Consider the following 17755-nt stretch of genomic DNA (forward strand, 5'->3'; position numbering starts at 1 on the left):
AGCTACTGACATAAGTTGCTCTATTAGTAAAGTTAATTTCTATGGTTAAAGGTCCACATTTGTTCTTCTGTGTATCCGGAATGGAACCATAACCTCACAAATAATGTCGTTTTTAGTGGCTGGCTACAGACAGCTGACTGTTTCCTAGTGCTATTGTCATGCTGTATCCAATGTCACGTGCATGGAGTAATGTCGCCACCCAGTGTCGTACTCCTTGTATTTCAGGCATCCATTCACACTGTAGGTTAGACGTGTTGGCATTTGCCAAAGCTTGTTAGCTCTTGGCACACTGACGTTAAACCGCTTGCGCAAAACACTTTAAGAATGATGCCTTTCTGCAGAATGCATATTTTATCTTGCTTCTTGACACCTCGCCTTCTATGGGCACCAGTGACGAAAAACAGTTGGGTTTGGGATGTCGCAACTATTAAAAACACATTTAAATATTTTATTGACATATCCAGATCGCTTCTCATCTCTAAAAGTAGAATAAACCCTCGTGGTAGAACTGTTGAGAAAAACAATATTTTAACTACTGCCTGTAGCTCCACTTGTAAAGCATTTTCACTGAATGGGCACAAGCTTGTTTACCTTTTTTGCGGTAAAACTTATCTGAACATGCATTGTGTTTTTCAGATGATGAAAGCCTCCCGTTGCCCTGGAGACGGATGAGTCCACGGCTGGAGACCTAGCATCCTGACATGCCGTTTAGCTGACAATCCATCAGTGGTGACAATCCCCTCATTGTCACGTGCTGCTGCAAGAGACAGCGCGAGCCACCCTGTGTCAGTGAACAGTGCAAACTCTTCCTCTCAGAAGTGCAACTGCTCACCAGGGACAACACGACCGGCACATGTGCTTTATGCATGCTTGTATGTATGTGTGAATGTACGTGTTTATTTGTTTTTGGAGAGGGGATTATAACGCTCCTAGAAGGCTTCTTGGCGCTTCAGAATGGGCTTCTGGAACAGAAGCTCACCTCTTCTTATCCAGATGATAATAAGGATAACGACAGGATTTGGAGGCTTTTGGGACCAGGCCCAGCAAGGTCTGCCCTTTCCACAGACCCGGTGGCCTGGTCTCCACAGGAGGGTCCCTGGAGTGGAGACGGTCCGACCACCCGCGAGGAGACATCTCTGCAAAGGGCTGTAAATGAGGGATCTCTCTGGGCACCAGGAGAACACTTCACACAAGCCCGAACAAGGCAAAGCGCCTTGATGTTAACTCACTGGTGAATCTGGAGCAGGGCAAGGATGCTAGAGCAGGAGTAATGTGGTCCCATCTGGAGGTGGGTGTAAGGATGCTAGCGCAGGAATAATGTGGACCCATCTGGAGCAGGTGTAAGGATGCTAGTGCAGGAGTAAACTGGACACATCTGGAGCAGTTGTAAGGATGCTAGTGCAGGAGTAATGTCGCTTCATCTGGAAGAAGGTGTAAGGATGCTAGTGCAGGAGTAATGTGGTCCCATCTGGAGGTGGGTGTAAGGATGCTAGTGCAGGAGTAATGTGGTCCCATCTGGAGCAGGTGTAAGGATGCTAGCGCAGCATTAATGTGGTCCCATCTGGAGCAGGTGTGAGGATGCTGGAGCAGGAGTAATGTGGTCCCATCTGGAAGCGGGTCTAAGGATGCTAGCACAGGAGTAATGTGGTCCCATCTGGAAGCAGGTGTAAGGATGCTATTGCAGGAGTAATATGGACCCATCTGGAAGCAGGTGTAAGGATGCTAGTGCTGGTGTAATGTGCACCCATCTGGAAGCAGGTGTAAGGATGCTAGCGCAGGAGTAATGTGGTTCCATCTGGAAGCAGGTGTGAGGATACTAGCGCAGGAGTAATGTGGTCCCATCTGGAAGGAGGTGTAAGGATGCTAGCACAAGAGTAATGTTGACCCATCTGGAAGCAGGTGTAAGAATGCCAACACAGGAGTAATGTGGACCCATCTGGAAGCAGGTGTAAGGATGCTAGTGCAGGAGTAAGTGGTTAATATGATTTTATTGCACCACTTTCATATTAATAGTTCAGAGCATACTCTACATAGGCCGTTGAATCCATTTTTAGGTTCCCTCTGCAGCACATAATGACACAGTCAAGTTATGCTCTCGCAAGATACACCTTTCATGGTAATCCACTCGTGCAGAGGTAGCATCACTTAGGATAATTACTTCATGAGGGAAGGAATAGAAATGGGAAATCCACCCAAGGTGCACAAGTTGGAGACAAGGACTGATGACTGAACTGGCTATGGCACGACTGACCTTCCTTTTTACCCTCCGAGTATCCACACTGCCCACTGACATCAGTGGCTCACACAAGCATCTTCAGCAGAAATACTACTGTCAAAGAGGGGGGTTCATTCAGTGGGATCTAGCTCTCTGTTTTCCCTTTATTTAACATCAGCCAATCATGACAGATCCAGAGGAATAGGGTCAGTGATGGATAAAAAGATCATTACCAACCTTGAGCAAGATCAGGGCATTGTCAGCAAACGAATGCCACAATACACAGGTTGAAAAGAAACAATAACATTGAGCCCTGGGGGACCCCACACTAGAGAGGGAAGGGGTGGAGGTAGAAGGGGGAAGTGCCACCCACCTGGTGTGTGCTCCAGAAAGACCACCTTGGCCACCAGATCAGTTGGCCTCTCTCCGTGAGCTTGCAGCTGCTGTGCTCGGCTGCCTGCCCTTGACGAAAATAGCCCAGAAGGCGGAAAAGAAGCAACATGGGACGTGGAGTTACTCTGCCCCGTCAGATCAGCAGTGCCAGGCAAGCAGAAGCTGAGTGGGAGGAATGCAGGGAAGCTGCCACAGCAGGACCTTACCTGACCACTGTCCTTCTCCTCCACTCTCCAACCCTCAGGCCTTACACTGTGCCCCAGCTGCCACGGCAGGACCTTACCTGACGTCTGTCCTTCTCCTCCACTCTCCAACCCTCAGGCCTTACACTGTGCCCCAGCTGCCAGGGCAGGACCTTACCTGACGTCTGTCCTTCTCCTCCACTCTCCAACCCTCAGGCCTTACACTGTGCCCCAGCTGCCAGGGCAGGACCTTACCTGACCACTGTCCTTCTCCTCCACTCTCCAACCCTCAGGCCTTACACTGTGCCCCAGCTGCCACGGCAGGACCTTACCTGACGTCTGTCCTTCTCCTCCACTCTCCAACCCTCAGGCCTTACACTGTGCCCCAGCTGCCAGGGCAGGACCTTACCTGACCTCTGTCCTTCTCCTCCACTCTCCAACCCTCAGGCCTTACACTGTGCCCCAGCTGCCACGGCAGGACCTTACCTGACCTCTGTCCTTCTCCACCGCTCTCCAACCCTCAGGCCTTACACTGTGCCCCAGCTGCCACGGCAGGACCTTACCTGACCTCTGTCCTTCTCCACCGCTCTCCAACCCTCAGGCCTTACACTGTGCCCCAGCTGCCACAGCAGGACCTTACCTGACCTCTGTCCTTCTCCACCACTCTCCAACCCTCAGGCCTTACACTGTGCCCCAGCTGCCAGGGCAGGAACTTACCCGACGCCTGCCTTCCACCAGCCCTCCCTCAGCCTCAGGCCTTACACTGTATTTTATCTGCCGGGGCAGGACCTTACCAGACCTCTATCTGCCAACACACCTCCCCAAGTCTTAGTCCTTACACTGTCTGAGCAGGACCTTACCAGACCTCTGTCTTCCTCTACCCCGAGCTGTACACTAAATCCTACTTGCTGGGGTAGGAACTTTCCAGATCTCAGTCTTCCTCCACCCCTGTGAGTTTCAGGCTACACTGTATCTGACCTGCTGGAGCCGAACCTTACCAGACCTTTATACATAGAATGAGAGGGTGAATAATGAGGAATAAGCGCTCCCTACTCTACTTCTGTACTCTTAGATCCCACTATATCACACGGTGCAACTGACTAGGGTCACACCCTCTAAATCCCCTGAAACGACAACCACCTATTGTCTAAACATGAAAATAAGTTCAATTGCACACGTGACAATAATACAAAGAGAAACCTAGTTTCATTACAGTTTTCAAATTACTTCCTCAAACCCTCCCCGACTCTCAGACCTTACACTGTATCATAGCTGCCATGGCAGGACCTTACCAGACCTCTGTGTTCCTCCACCTATCCACAAACCTCAGGCCATACACTTTATCTTAGCTGACATAGCAGATGCTTTCCAGACCTCGGTCTTCCTTCACTCATCTCCAGCCTCACGATTTACACTGTATCATATCTGCTGGGACAGGACCTTACCAGACCTCGGTCTTTCTTCACTATCTTATCTGCTGGGACAAGACCTTACCAGACCTCGGTCTTCCTTCACTATCTTATCTGCTGGGACAAGACCTTACCAGACCTCGGTCTTCCTTCACTATCTTATCTGCTGGGACAAGACCTTACCAGACCTCGGTCTTTCTTCACTCATCTTCAGCCTCACGATTTACACTGTATCCTATCTGCTGGGACAAGACCTTACCAGACCTCGGTCTTCCTTCACTCCTCTCCAGCCACAGGATTTACACTGTATCCTATCTGTTGGGACAGGACCTTACCAGACCTCGGTCTTTCTTCACTCATCTTCAGCCTCAGTATTTACACTGTATCCTATCTGCTGGGACAGGACTTTACCAGACCTCGGTCTTCCTCCACCCTTTCCCGAGCCTGATGGTCTATACTGCGTCTTATCTGCTGTGACACAACCTTACCAGACCTCGGTCTTCCGCAAGCTTCAGGCCTTATACTGTATGTTATCTTCCAGGGCAGGATTTTACCACACCTCTGTCGTCCGCCACCCCTCCCCAACTGTTAGGCATTACACTGTATCATAGCAGCCACAGCATGCCCTTACCAGACTTCTGTCTTCCTCCAGCCTTCCTCATACCTCTGACTGCCTGAGCAGGACCTTGCCAAACCTCTGTCTTCTTCCACCCACAAGCCTTTACACTGTATAATAGCTTCCAGGTTAGGACTTTACCAGATCTCTTTCTTATTTCACTCTTGCCTAGCCTTAGGCATTACACTGTAACATAGCTGCTGTGGCACACCCTTACCAGACCTCTGTCATCTTCTACCACAGCGCACCAAGCCTTACACTGTGTCTAAGCTGACAGGTCAGGACCTTCCAGACCACTGCCTTCCTCCGCCCCTTACTGAGTCTCAGACCTCACACTGTATTCTAGCTGCTGCTACATGACCTTACTAGCCCTTTATCATCCACCACCCCTCACCATGCCTCAGAGCTTACAATGTATCATAACTGCCTGAAAAATATCTTACCAGACCTCTGTCTGCCTCCATACCTCCTCCATCTTTACCTGCCATGGCAGGACCTCACCGGACCTCTCTCCTCCACCCCTCCCCATGCCTAAAAGCTTGCACTGTGCCCTAGTTTCTGGGACAAGACCATACAAGACCTCTGTCTCCCTCCACTCATCCTTGAGCCTTAGGCTTCACACTGAGAAGCAGCTGCTGGGGAAGGACCTTACCAGACCTCTTTTGTCCTGCACCACTCTTCAGGTCTCAGGCCTTACTCTACCCCAGCTGCTGGGGCAGTACCTCAGCAGACTTCTGTCTTCCTCCTACCTTCGCTGAACCTCATGCTTTACACTGTATCTTATCTGCCAGGGCAGGACCGTATCAGACCTCTGTTCTTCTCCACTCCTCACTGAGCCTCAGGCCCTACACTGCATCTTTTCTGCAGTGGCAGAAACTAACAAGCCCCTCAACCCCTCCCAGAGCCTCAGGACTGCCACAGTATCATAGCTGCCAGAGCAGGACCTTACCAGACCGCTATCTTATCCCACCCCTTCCAGAGGCTCAGGTCTTACACTGTGTTAGAGCCAGTGAAGTAGGACCTTACCAGACCTCCATCTTCCTTACAGTGTATGCTAGCTGCAGGAGCAGGACCTTACCAGACCTCCATCTTCCTTACAGTGTATGCTAGCTGCAGGAGCAGGACCTTACCAGACCTCCATCTTCCTTACAGTGTATGCTAGCTGCAGGAGCAGGGCCCTAGCAGACCTCTGTCTTCCTCCACTCCTTCCTGGGCCTCAGGTCTTACACTGTGTTAGACCCAGTGAAGTAAGACCTTACCAGACCTCTATCTTCCTTACAGTGTATGCTAGCTGCAGGAGCAGGACCTTACCAGACCTCTGTCTTATTCCACCCCTCCCAGAGGCTCAGGTCTTACACTGCGTTAGAGCCAGTAAAGTAGGACCTTTCCAGATCTCTTTCTTATTCCACCCCTCCCAGAGGCTCAGGTCTTACACTGTGTTAGAGCCAGTGAGGTGGGACCTTACCAGACCTCTATCTTCCTTACAGTGTATGCTAGCTGCGGGAGCAGGGCCCCAGCAGACCTCTGTCTTCCTCCACTCCTTCCCAAGCCTCAGGTTTTACACTGTGTTAGAGCCAGTGAGCTAGGACCTTACCAGACCTCCGTCTTCCTTACAGTGGATGCTAGCTGCGGGAGCAGGGCCCTAGCACACCTCTGCCTTCCTCCACTCCTCCATCAGCCTTGCTTTAGAGATTTCTCTTCTTGCTCTGCCCTTAGTGTTAGTGGATTTTTAAATATGAATCTTCCTGGTGGATTCTGCCATGTTCCTGTCTTGCAGTGCCATCCCCAGAAATGATTGCAAGTATGAATAGTGAGGGATGATACTGGTGACTGAGAGTGTTGTGGTGTGTTGCAGAAGTATGGTGCTATAGAAGCTGTGTTGTATGATAGATTGTTATTCTGCAGGTGAGGTTTGTGATTACTGTGAGATTGATGCACTTGTCTGATGTGTGAAAGATGTTTTTGTTTAAATATTGGTTGGTTTGGTAATCAGATTCATCAAAATCCAAGATCTCAGGATATTATTGTTGAACTTGTCTGCATAAAGGTAATGTTTTTTGTGAGGAGTTGTATACACACAGAAAGGGATTTCTTCTGAAACAACGAGCTTCCTTTCCAGGGTGTGATGTTATTTGCTCGTTGGTGCCCAGGTGTACGTACACTAGCCAGAGGTAGATTGCATCTGGACGGGAGTCTGCTTTAGTGTGAATTGAGATTGACATGTGCCGCTGAGGTACTAGGCTGGTTTCCATTGTTTGCAAGATTTATTTTATTATTATTTTGATGACTTTCTCCTATTTAGGTTGAGCCTACAAGACTTACATTAGTTTATTTAGTGTGTGTTCAGTAAGAAAGGCTATACAATTGTTTTCCCATTCACAAAGAAAGGCTCTCTGCGATTGGTTAGTCAACCAAGGATTTACGCTGGGATTGGTGAGACGTCACAATACAGTTCTTCTGTTACTGGTTGATTGCTGTCAAAGCGGTGCTGTGATTGGTTGGTCTTTGGCAAAGCTGCGCTAGGATTGGTTATTGTCCGTTTATTTCTTTTGCAGTTTTTTGATTTTTTGACTGAGTATCACAGGTGCTGTATTGATGAAGCTGGAAGCTCCCAGTGTACCTGCTATAGAGGAACAGAAGATACCTGTAGAAGGTTCACCTGCGTATGAGAACATGAGAAACATTGGGTTCTATGCGCGTACCTGGATTCTGGATTGGCATGAATATATATCTCGTGACAAGGACTTGCAATTTCCTTTAGAGAATACTTTTAACATTAGAAAGCTGAATGTCTTAAAGCAGGAAATGAGTGAGCTAAAGCTGTTACCAGACCTACTCAGTATGAGGCACTGATTAAATGGGATGGGAGGTCTACAGAGAAGGAGGCGAAGAAGCAGGTGACAGTTCATTTAGAAGTAGTTAGAAGGCAAGAGGGACAATCTTGAGCAATGCTGGAGAGAGCATGTATTAGAGCGAGGATGTTTCCTTCAGAAGTTTAAGAAACAACAGACTAAACTTAAGATGATGAGAGGAACACAGAGAAGCAAAGCCGAGAACAGAATTTAGATGAGAAGAACAACTTTTCTTTAATGATCTTTTTTTATTTCAAAACTCCTCCATATATGGGTTGTGTGCAGAGACAAGCACAGGTTTCCCCAGTTGTACCTGACATGGGTACAGTGGGAGAGGGTCAAGTCTACAAACACAGGGACTGTCAGTGCTTGGGGTTACAGGGGCACGAGTGAGTGCCCCACCTGAACATCCATCAATAGCTTTACCAAATATGAGCAGACTCTCCACTATCTGATGGCATCCCTGCTACTGTTCCTGCTGAGCCTTTTAAAGAGAGGGAAATGAATATTGTACTTCTGAAGATTAAGGTTGGAGACATTTTACAGGGGAGAGTTGACTTAAATACACTAATGTCAAATAATGTGGTTGAAATTAGATATTTGATCAGAGAAGCGGCGAGGTGTGTGAATGAAGCACATGACACGCTTGTGGAATTAGCTGATGAATGCGAGGTGGACATAAGTACGAATAGGAATGTACAAAGCAATTATAAAATGTACTGCTTAAAGGAGAAATAAAAGAGTTGGGCTTAGTGCCTCTATGAGCTCACGTTAAAGATCTAGTCGAGAAGACTAAGGATTAGAGAGGTTTAAAGAAGTAACGGGGACGATGGAAAAAGAAGGTTACTATTAAAAATAGGGCTACAGAAGAAGGATTTTGCAGTTTTTTCTAATTTGTGATGCAAAACGTTTACATAGGAACCGCTTGATTTGGGGGTGAGCCAGAGATTTTTGAGCTTTCCTTAATGGTACGAGGGATGCTGCCTTAGTTTTTTCTGATTTTGCTGCTCATTTGTGACTTAGAATTATTTGAGCAATGCACATATTCTGTATAACATTGCATTTGAGAGTCTTTTTAGCATTGACTCTTGTGAGAAAGGGCCTATTTTGACATGGTAGCCCCCACTTTTTTCCTGGAAATTGATGTGGTTTCAAACTGTAAGTGCCCTGGGCCCGGCTAAACAGGTTCCCAGGACCAGATCTTTTGTCCCCAAAGCTGTACTATGTTTGAGATCAGCCACCCTTCTAAGTCCCTAGTAAATGGTACCCCTGATACCTAGAGCATGGCTACTGACAAGGGCCCCCCAGAGCTGCAGCACCAACTGTGCCACCCTGAGAGGCCACACACCAGCCTCGTGCAGACTGCCATTGCAAGTGCATGACAAGGTGTATTTAAAAGTTGCAACTCAACATGGCACTCACCATGGGTGCCCTGTCCAATAACACTGCATGCACTATAGGTAAGTTACCTCTCTGGCAGGCCTTACAGTCCTAAGGCAGGATGCACAATAATGCATGTGAGGGTATATGTGTGCATGGGCAAATATGCTCCTACAGTGCCTTTGCAAAACCCTTAGGACACAGTAAGTTTACAGGGGAGCAATAGCAAATGCAGTGCTGGACACTGGTCATTACGAGTTCCCTGGCTGCATAATGGCCTCTCTGAACCCGGGGTTGTTTGTATGAAACAACTCATAATAATAAATCCACAATGATGGCAATGTTGGATTTGTTATGAAATGTACCTAGAGGGCACCTTAGAGGTGCCCCCTGCAAAACCTAACAGCCCTGGCATGGTTGCTGACTGGTCTTAACCAGCCCACCACCAGCAGACATGATTCTGGACTCCTGGGGTGAGAACCTTTTGTTCTCAGTAACCAGCAGACAAAACCTTTCTTGTGTGGAGGTGTTACACCTCCTCCCCCAGGCAGGCCACCTGCACCAGCGGTCAGCTTCAAATGCTTCAAATGCTTTATCTTTTAAATCTGACCTCCACCTCTGCTGCTAGCAGCAGATGGCCGCCCAATCGTTGTACCCCCACATTGGGAAGGAAAACAGGCGTGAAAACCAACAAGGACAGGAGGAGTGGTCATCCACAGCTTGCTACACCCCTCAGGTGTGGCAGGCAAGGTGACCACTCCATTTAATTTTCCTCCACCTTGGTTGGCAGGAAAATAGCCAATGGGGTTAGGGATGTGACCCCTTCCCACAGGAAGTGGTCACTTACTGGGTGTAGCCACCCTAACATAGGTGGCCCACTGGCCACTTCCAGGTACTCTCCCTAACACTCCCCAAATGTAGTATTTAGTGGGCATCCCTTGACCAACAGATCAGATTCGATAGACACAAGAAGACCATGAACAAAGAAGACCCAAGGCATGAGAAAAGAAGTCCTGCTGCACAAAGAAAAAGGTGCCAAACCCTGCCTGCTGCTCCAAGGCCTCGACAATCGCCGCTGAGGTGTCGCCTAGAAACCTGAAGGCTCTACAAACCTCCAGAGCACCTCCAGCCTTCTGAAAATTACCAAGAACCACCCTCTGAGTGAAGGTACCACTTTCCTGCACCCTTCAGGCAAGAAACTAGTGTAGTCCAGTTCATTGACCAGCTACTGACTGACAAACTGAACCAGGCAGCCTGACCAAAATCTACACAACGGACCAGAAGGACAAAACCAATTAGTGTGCCAATGATGGTGGCGCTGGGGCTTTCTGGGCCTGAGATGTACCATTACCCAGGGTACAGGACCCCTAACTTCAGACACCCAGAAGCAAAGTCCACTCCAGATGCCCAAAAGCTCAGGAGCAAGCACCAGTCAAGGGACTTCAGGATACCCAACAACCATCTCCCAGAGTGGCCCTGCTGGCCTGCAGTCTACCCTCCAAGTGACCTGCTCCTGGCTCCAAGGACTCCAAGACGGACGACTCCTGACTGACCAATCTGCGCTGCATTTAGCCTCCCTGGCCCCTGCATCAACAAACCAGCTGTGCTCTAGAGGTCCCCAAACCCTTGAGACCTACACCCTCCAAGGGGACCCACCAGACTTACCTTTAAGTCCATCTGTGCACCATGTTTCCAAGTGATCCCCCACACCGTTGCGTCCCAGCTCCAAGACTTTCAGCCACTGCTCCTGCTTTAACAAGGAACTGCCCTAACTTCTCCGGCTGGCCGATAGGACATCTCAAAGACCTCGACCTAAAAACAGAAGGTGTCTTTTGTGAGCGCATTGCCTGATTTTATATGCATTTTTAAAGATTTTCCCATTCATTCCTATGGTGCGCCATTACGCACAAAAATAGAACATTTCCTAAACTTTGAAAAAACATAACTAAAAAAGGACAAAAAAAAATCATGATCTTGAACTTAGAAAACTTATAAAAAAATCTTTATTATTTTTGTAAATTGGTCTTGAGCTATTCATTCGAGTGTGTGTCTTCATTTATTGATACTGTGAATACAACAAAAGCTTGGCACTTCTCCAAGATAAGCCCAGCTGCTCGCCCACGCTACCACAAAAACAGAGCATTATGGCCCATATTTATACTTCTTTAGCGCCGCATTTGTGTAATTTTTTACGCAAAAGCGGCACAAACTTACAAAATACAATTGTATTTCTTACAAAATACAATTGTATTTTGTAAGTTGGTGCTGCTTTTGCATCAAAAAGCGGCGCACATGAGGTGCTAAAAAAGTATAAATATGGGCCAGGGTGTCTGCTTTTTACCTCTGGATACCAAACTAGAGTTGCTTGGAGTCTCTGCCAGTGCACGCCATTTTTGTACACTACATAGAGAGCCATCCTCCTACAATTCTGTACTGTTTATTTTTGAATTTTTGTAATAAAACCTTTTAATTTTTCATCAATCTAAAGTCAATTACTGAGTTGGCCCTGTTACTTATTGAACTGTGTTACCCTGATAATTGATGTTTATGCTGGGACACACTGCTCATGAAACTGAGGGTAAACACAGTCTCAGATCCAGTGGCAAAACTGAATGAGGTACATTTTGGGGTGTCCAGATGTTTGGGTATGGTTTTGTTCTAACACATAAGTCTCTGAACATTGTTCATTTTATCTCATACTGTTCGGACTCTGTTAATGTTCTCTTAGCTTCCTAACCTCTTCCTTCAGTGCATTGTCCAGTGTCCAACTGAGCACAGGTCAGTCGGTCTCTCTCTGTCAGGTTAAATTCTCACTGGCACTAATGGGAGATTATGATATCCCCTCTCATATAGGGATCTCTCAAGGTTCAGAGTTCTGTCTTTATCCACTTCTGAAATACCTTGCCTTGTAGCACTGGATTAAAGTTCGGGTTGTGATCAATTGGTATAAAGGAGATGGGTAGGAGATCAGCCCCAATCGCCTTTGGACCTAATATGTTTGCGTAGCATCGACACCTCCTAAAGCCCTCTGATATTTTATGGAGTTGTCAGTCCATTTAAAAGGGTCACTTCAATTTCATCTCTTCAACTATGTATTTGGGGAGTGTAAGATTTGGAAATTCAGATTCCAGTTTGGCATGGAGGGTCGCCACATGTCGCTTGAGGTCATGTAATGTTAGGAACACCTCATCAGCAATCAGGCATATTTTGTGTTGTTTCCCGGCTCCCAGATGTTATTCCTCAGATGTATAGATAATTATATATCCGTACTGCAAAGGGTTTGTTGAAGGGTGGTTATAGGGGGCAGCAATGACAAATACCCCTATGCAGATGAAGATTTTCTGACCTCTAGTATTTCACTAATATCAATGCCCCAGTGACTTATATGCCCCAACTACAGAAGTGTGTGCCAGAGCTCATTTTAAGAAGTGCCTGCCTTGAAAAACTGCAATTGACCCAGTCAAATGCCTTCTCGACATCGAGTGCACCCGTAGCCATAGGTACCTTTTCCGTGGTGGCCTTTTCTACCAGGTGGATCGCCCTTCGTATGGTATTGTGTCTCTGGTTGTCCCTGATATATCCTGATTGGTCTCTGTCCCCACATACCGGTCTAATCATGTGGTCACATTTTTTGTGAATATTTACCCCCAAGTTAAGCAGTGCTATGGGCCTCCATCATTTACATTCTAGGATCCCTCCCTGGGCTTGGTGTCAAGGTCACATGCGCCTCCCTCATAGGTGGCGTTAATGCTTTACTCTCCTCAGGCCTCCAGTATCTCCTCTAGCCTCTAGTAGAATGTGTCCGAATACCCATCAGTATCTAGGGTCTTTCCCAACTTAACAGCGCGTGTGGCCACCTCAACCTCCCCCTCTTCAATAGGTCTCTCCAGATGGCTCCATCCAACGGGGGAAGTGGGCAGATCTGTCTCCCTCTTTGATGTCCTCTCCTCCTCAGTCATATAATTTATGGTTTAATGTTTTTGAAAACCTGCATTTTCTATTCCTCACTCATTATCTTTTCTCCCTGATGGTAATAAGGATTTATTATATATGATAAGAGCCTGCCTGCCTTATTGCTTTTGTTGTATAACTAAAAAAGGACTACAAAATTCATGATCTTGATCTTAAAAAATGTCAGTTTCTGTTGAGGCTGCAACAACATTCGCTCCGCTCTGGTAAACTCCAACAAGGTCAGCTGTCCTTTCAGTCAGTTGATCTTCTTTACTCTCCCCACTGTGGTCTTGGACCTATTTGCTCGCTCCGGTTCTGTAGTGTGTTAAGAATGCCATCAGGTAACATCGGCGTTTGCTGTTCATTCGGGAATCCCCGTAAATCCCATAGGATATAATGGGCTTTAGATTTCATTGGAAGGGATATCCATCACCGTTGTGATGGAGTAACTCGTCCACCATGGTCTAAATCTGGCCCTGTGTTTCCAAGATCAATTGTCTGTACCATCCGCACCATGCGTATGTTTGTCTGTGAAGGCATAGTCTATGCGAACACAAGTTCTATGTGATCATGAGAAAAGTAGTCCCTCTCATGTGCCTCAATCTAGCAATTAAATCATATAAACAACTCATTCTGTTGGGTGTATTTTATGAAAAATTGTAATGTTTAGAAGAGTCCTTCACAGAGGTTCTCCTCCTTATGCACATTGAAGGTAAGGTACACACATATTTGTAGTCATTCCCTGTGAGTGAACTATGTATGGTAATTTACAGGAAATAAAATATATTCACAAAAATGAGTATTCCACAATTCAAATCAAGTTTCTGAGGTGCAATGCTCGCAGGGAGTGAGGAGACAAAGAGTGAACATAAAATTAGACCTGACAAGCATTGCCTGATTAGGACAAATTAATTGCAATACATTTTGGCAAGCTGGATTCAGAAAATATTTCCAGTTCACAAGTTATTAATTCACCCAAGTATCGGTTTTAATTAGCATTGATGTTTCGACCCGGGGTAAGTTGCTTTACAATGAACCTGGTCTTCTTCTGGACAACAGGTGGTGGATTCGCCCTCCTGAAGTCCTGGAGAAGGACAATCGACTGAAAGGTCTGGAGAAGGGGCCCGAAGTGCCCAAACATGAGGTGTGGTCCAGGTCTGAAGAATCCTTGGTCTAGATTCTTTGAGTCCCTCTGGATTAAGGGACGCGCATGTGTAGGACTATCGTGGAGTACCATAACTCAATGGTGTCCTTTTACCTAGCAATAGTAAAACTGTGTGTGTGTGTGTGTGTGTGTGTGCCTGTGTGTATCGTCCCACAAAACCTTCTCCAAAGGAGGTCCACTGGTAGCTACCTCCCAGAGTTCAGAAGATGCATCCAGGTTTGCTGCCCTGGCCATAAACACCCCCCCCAAGACTGCACCATATGAGACAGCTGTCCGTACAAGCTCTAACTGATTTGTGTATGTGATGCTTATGGCATGGACATGAAGCAGTTCTGACAGCTATACTATTTTGAAGGTATTTCAATATTTATGGTCTGGCTTACCTAATCTTCTATTTTTGCTGTGATTTGAATGTTCTGGCTTTGAAGGAATGTCTAATTCACAAGACAGTAATGAGTAATTGTCACATATGCTTCTGTTTTCTAATGTAGTGACCATGGATACCAACTTGTTAGAATTAATACAGAATGAATGAGTTTCCTTACTTTGTGTGGTGAAATACTCACCAATCCATCATAGTAATATTTAAGCAGAGTTTTCTCCATGCAAGTTGTTTTCAGCTTTGAAAACAAAGGAAGAACTCACATCTCTCTATACATTACACACTGTAGGTGGTGCTGCTGATCTTGGGGGTGTTAGCAAGCTGCATTTAATGTATGTGTATCGCACTTCAACTTAACATTTGGTTAACAACCACAATGCATTAATTTTAGTGAGGGAAGCCTTCTTCCAAAGAAGGCTGTTGGTGTCACCATAGAGTCCCTGCCATCTGCTGCAGCTCATGAAACAGTGCTCCTCAGGCATTGCAATGGAAGCACTCTGCAAGACCAAGGTAGTTTAGCAAACAACACACTGGTGAGGGTAAAACACTCTTCTGGGCTCATCCAAGGGGGATTAGGCAGTGGCCTAAGGTGGTGACCCAAAGCAACCAATGACTGTAGGAGGCGTAAGATGCTGGTTTCGGCAGACTTAATGGAAACCTTAACCTTTAAAGAACATATGTCAGTTACTGTAGAATGTGCTGTCAGTAATCATGTGTTCAGATCACCAGCACTTTAAACTAAACTGACTAAACGGGTATGTTTAAGTAGGTAACCTTCAAATGGCCAGCACTTTAAGCTAGTATGACCAAGAGGGCGTGTATAAGTAGGTAACCTTCCAATGGCCAGCACTTGAAGCTATTCTGACCAAGCGGGTATATAAAAATAGGTAACCTTGAAATGACCAGCGCTTTAAACTAGTATGATCAGGCTGCCATGTATCAGTAGGTAAGCTTTAAATGACCAGCACTTTAAGCTAGTCTGACCAAGTGGGTATTTGTAAGTCTGTAACCTTCAAATTGCCAGCACTTTAAGCTAGTATGATCAGGCTAGCATGTATCAATAGGTAACTTTAAAATGACTAGCACTTTAAGCAAGCCTGACCAGGTGGGTATGTATAAGTGGGTAACCTTCAAATGGCCAGCACTTAAAGCAAGTGCGAGCAAGCGGGCATGTCTGAGTAGGTAACCTTCAAATAGCCAGCACTTTAAGCTAGTATGATCAGGCTGGCAAGGATCAATAGGTAACCTTCAAATGACCAGCACTTTAAGTTGGTCTGACCAAGTGAGTATGTATAAGTAGGTAACCTTGAAATGACCAGCACTTTAAGCTAGTAACAAAGCGGATATGCATAAGTAGGTAACCTTCAAATGGCCAGCACTTGAAGGTAGTATGATCAGGCTGGTATGTGTAAGCAGGTAAGCATGATGATGAATGTTTTTGTGCAGTTTAAAGTGCAGGCTGTGAAATCACTTGCATTGGGTGCCACCTGCTAGTGTAACGTCTCATGTGGTGATAAACCCTAAATTAACATGGGGTGCCTACCCCTGATAAGAAGAGGAGCCTTCTGCGGAGACAGTACCTACCCCTGATAAGAAGAGGAGCCTTCTGCGGAGACAGTACCTACCCCTGACAAGTCGTGATAAAGAAGGTGCTGATGATTGAGAGGTTCATAGCCTTTTCCCTGATCTTGACTCTGATAGTGAACTTTGGACTGACCTACTCACTGTCACCGAGGTAGGAGAGCTCCCCCTTAGCCGCGCTGCTCCCCTGGAAGAGCGCGCCTCTTCTAAAGTTACCCTGCGGCCATGAGCGACACAGAGTACCTAATTGAGAGTGGGTCCTCATACAACCTTATACTGCCTAAGGTCAGAATGGGGGACCTCGTGTGCTTCAGTTTGAGTTTCTTGGAGTACTTTACAAACTCCCTTCCTTGGAACTATCAGATTGTAGCTCATTGTTCGTGCCTTACCTCCAAGATGGTTTCTGTTGCAGGCATCACTGTCTCTGTCACAGTGAAGATTCCCTCAAGGAGTCACTGATTCATTGGCAAATTTTGGTCAATAGACAAGTACCAGAAGTCTACACGAGTACTCGCACAAGGATGATCCTTGCTCTGGACTGCGCTGTCACTGAGAGATGCTCTTATCGACATAGCGAGGATCCCACGAGTGAGCTCAATCGTTTCACTACCACTGAACAGCACCACTTCTTTTGCTGTTCACCTCAAAGGCATCAGCCATGGTCTCATCTTGGGCATGGTTTGATAAAAGGCAGCAGGGATGGTGCCTCAGGTTTGCCTGTGACACTGAATTCATGTCCTGCAGTTGGAGCATCCACTTCTGTGTGTGTGGTGATGAGTGGTGGGTGCACCGCCAAACACTTACCCATGAGATAAAAGCAGGGCACCTCAGGGTTCATGCGGGTAGAGTGCGTCCCCCCCTATTTTAACCATCTGGACAAGGTCCTCCCAGCCAAGCTGGGCCCCAGTGAAATAGGCTGAGCTTGTGCTGGTGTAATTGTCACACACTGGGACACACTCAGCAGCGCTTGCATGTCTTCTGCTTTCCTTTCAGAGCAGCCGCCTGCAGGCAGCAAAGCTTTTGCATTTTAGACTCCAGCTGGTTGACTGGCTGTGCCCAAAACAAAGGAAAAAGCTAGTGGGCCATTGTTAGAAATGGGGTCTCTAGTTGGCAGTCGATTTGCACCCTGTCCAAGTAGTGACCCCCACTCTAGTCAGGATAAGGGAGATACCCGCTCAGATAACCCCTGCTCACCCCCTTGGTAACTTGGCACAAGCAGTCAGGCTTATCTCAGAAGCAATGTGCAAAGCATTTGCACATAACCCAAAGTGAAAACACTACAAAAGGACACCACAATAGTTTTAGAAAAATAGCCAATATTTATCTATATAAAACAAGGCCAAAACGATAAAAATCCAACATACAGTAATAAAGATATTCATTTTGCAAGAATTACTTAAAAATACAGTTCTTTGAAGTCGATAGTTCCACCTGGGGCTATCACGGCATTGTGATCAACAAAACCAACAGTTCAGGCCGGCTGCGGCGTTGCGGGCCAGCTACGGTGTCGGGAAGACCCGCAAACAGTACCTTTGGAATTTCAGGGCATCGTGATCCTCGCAATCAGATCTGGAGAGGGGTGTCGCCGGCACTGCAGTGTCGCTTTCAGACATTGGTACAGAGATCATC

General features: G+C 46.7%; 1 protein-coding gene across 1 annotated transcript in view; it reads left to right on the forward strand.

Moving 5' to 3' along the window:
- The window catches only part of LOC138248948 (carcinoembryonic antigen-related cell adhesion molecule 5-like), a 172256-nt gene extending 161043 nt beyond the window's left edge, over positions 1 to 11213 (forward strand). Inside the window, exon 9 of the mRNA XM_069202978.1 lies at positions 637 to 11213. Coding sequence (XP_069059079.1) covers positions 637 to 640 — 4 coding nt within the window. The 3' untranslated portion in view covers positions 641 to 11213. The remainder of the gene's footprint in view (positions 1 to 636) is intronic.
- Positions 11214 to 17755: the final 6542 nt, after the last annotated feature.

The sequence above is a fragment of the Pleurodeles waltl genome, chromosome 8, assembly GCF_031143425.1.
Source record: "Pleurodeles waltl isolate 20211129_DDA chromosome 8, aPleWal1.hap1.20221129, whole genome shotgun sequence".
Lineage (NCBI taxonomy): Eukaryota > Metazoa > Chordata > Amphibia > Caudata > Salamandridae > Pleurodeles > Pleurodeles waltl.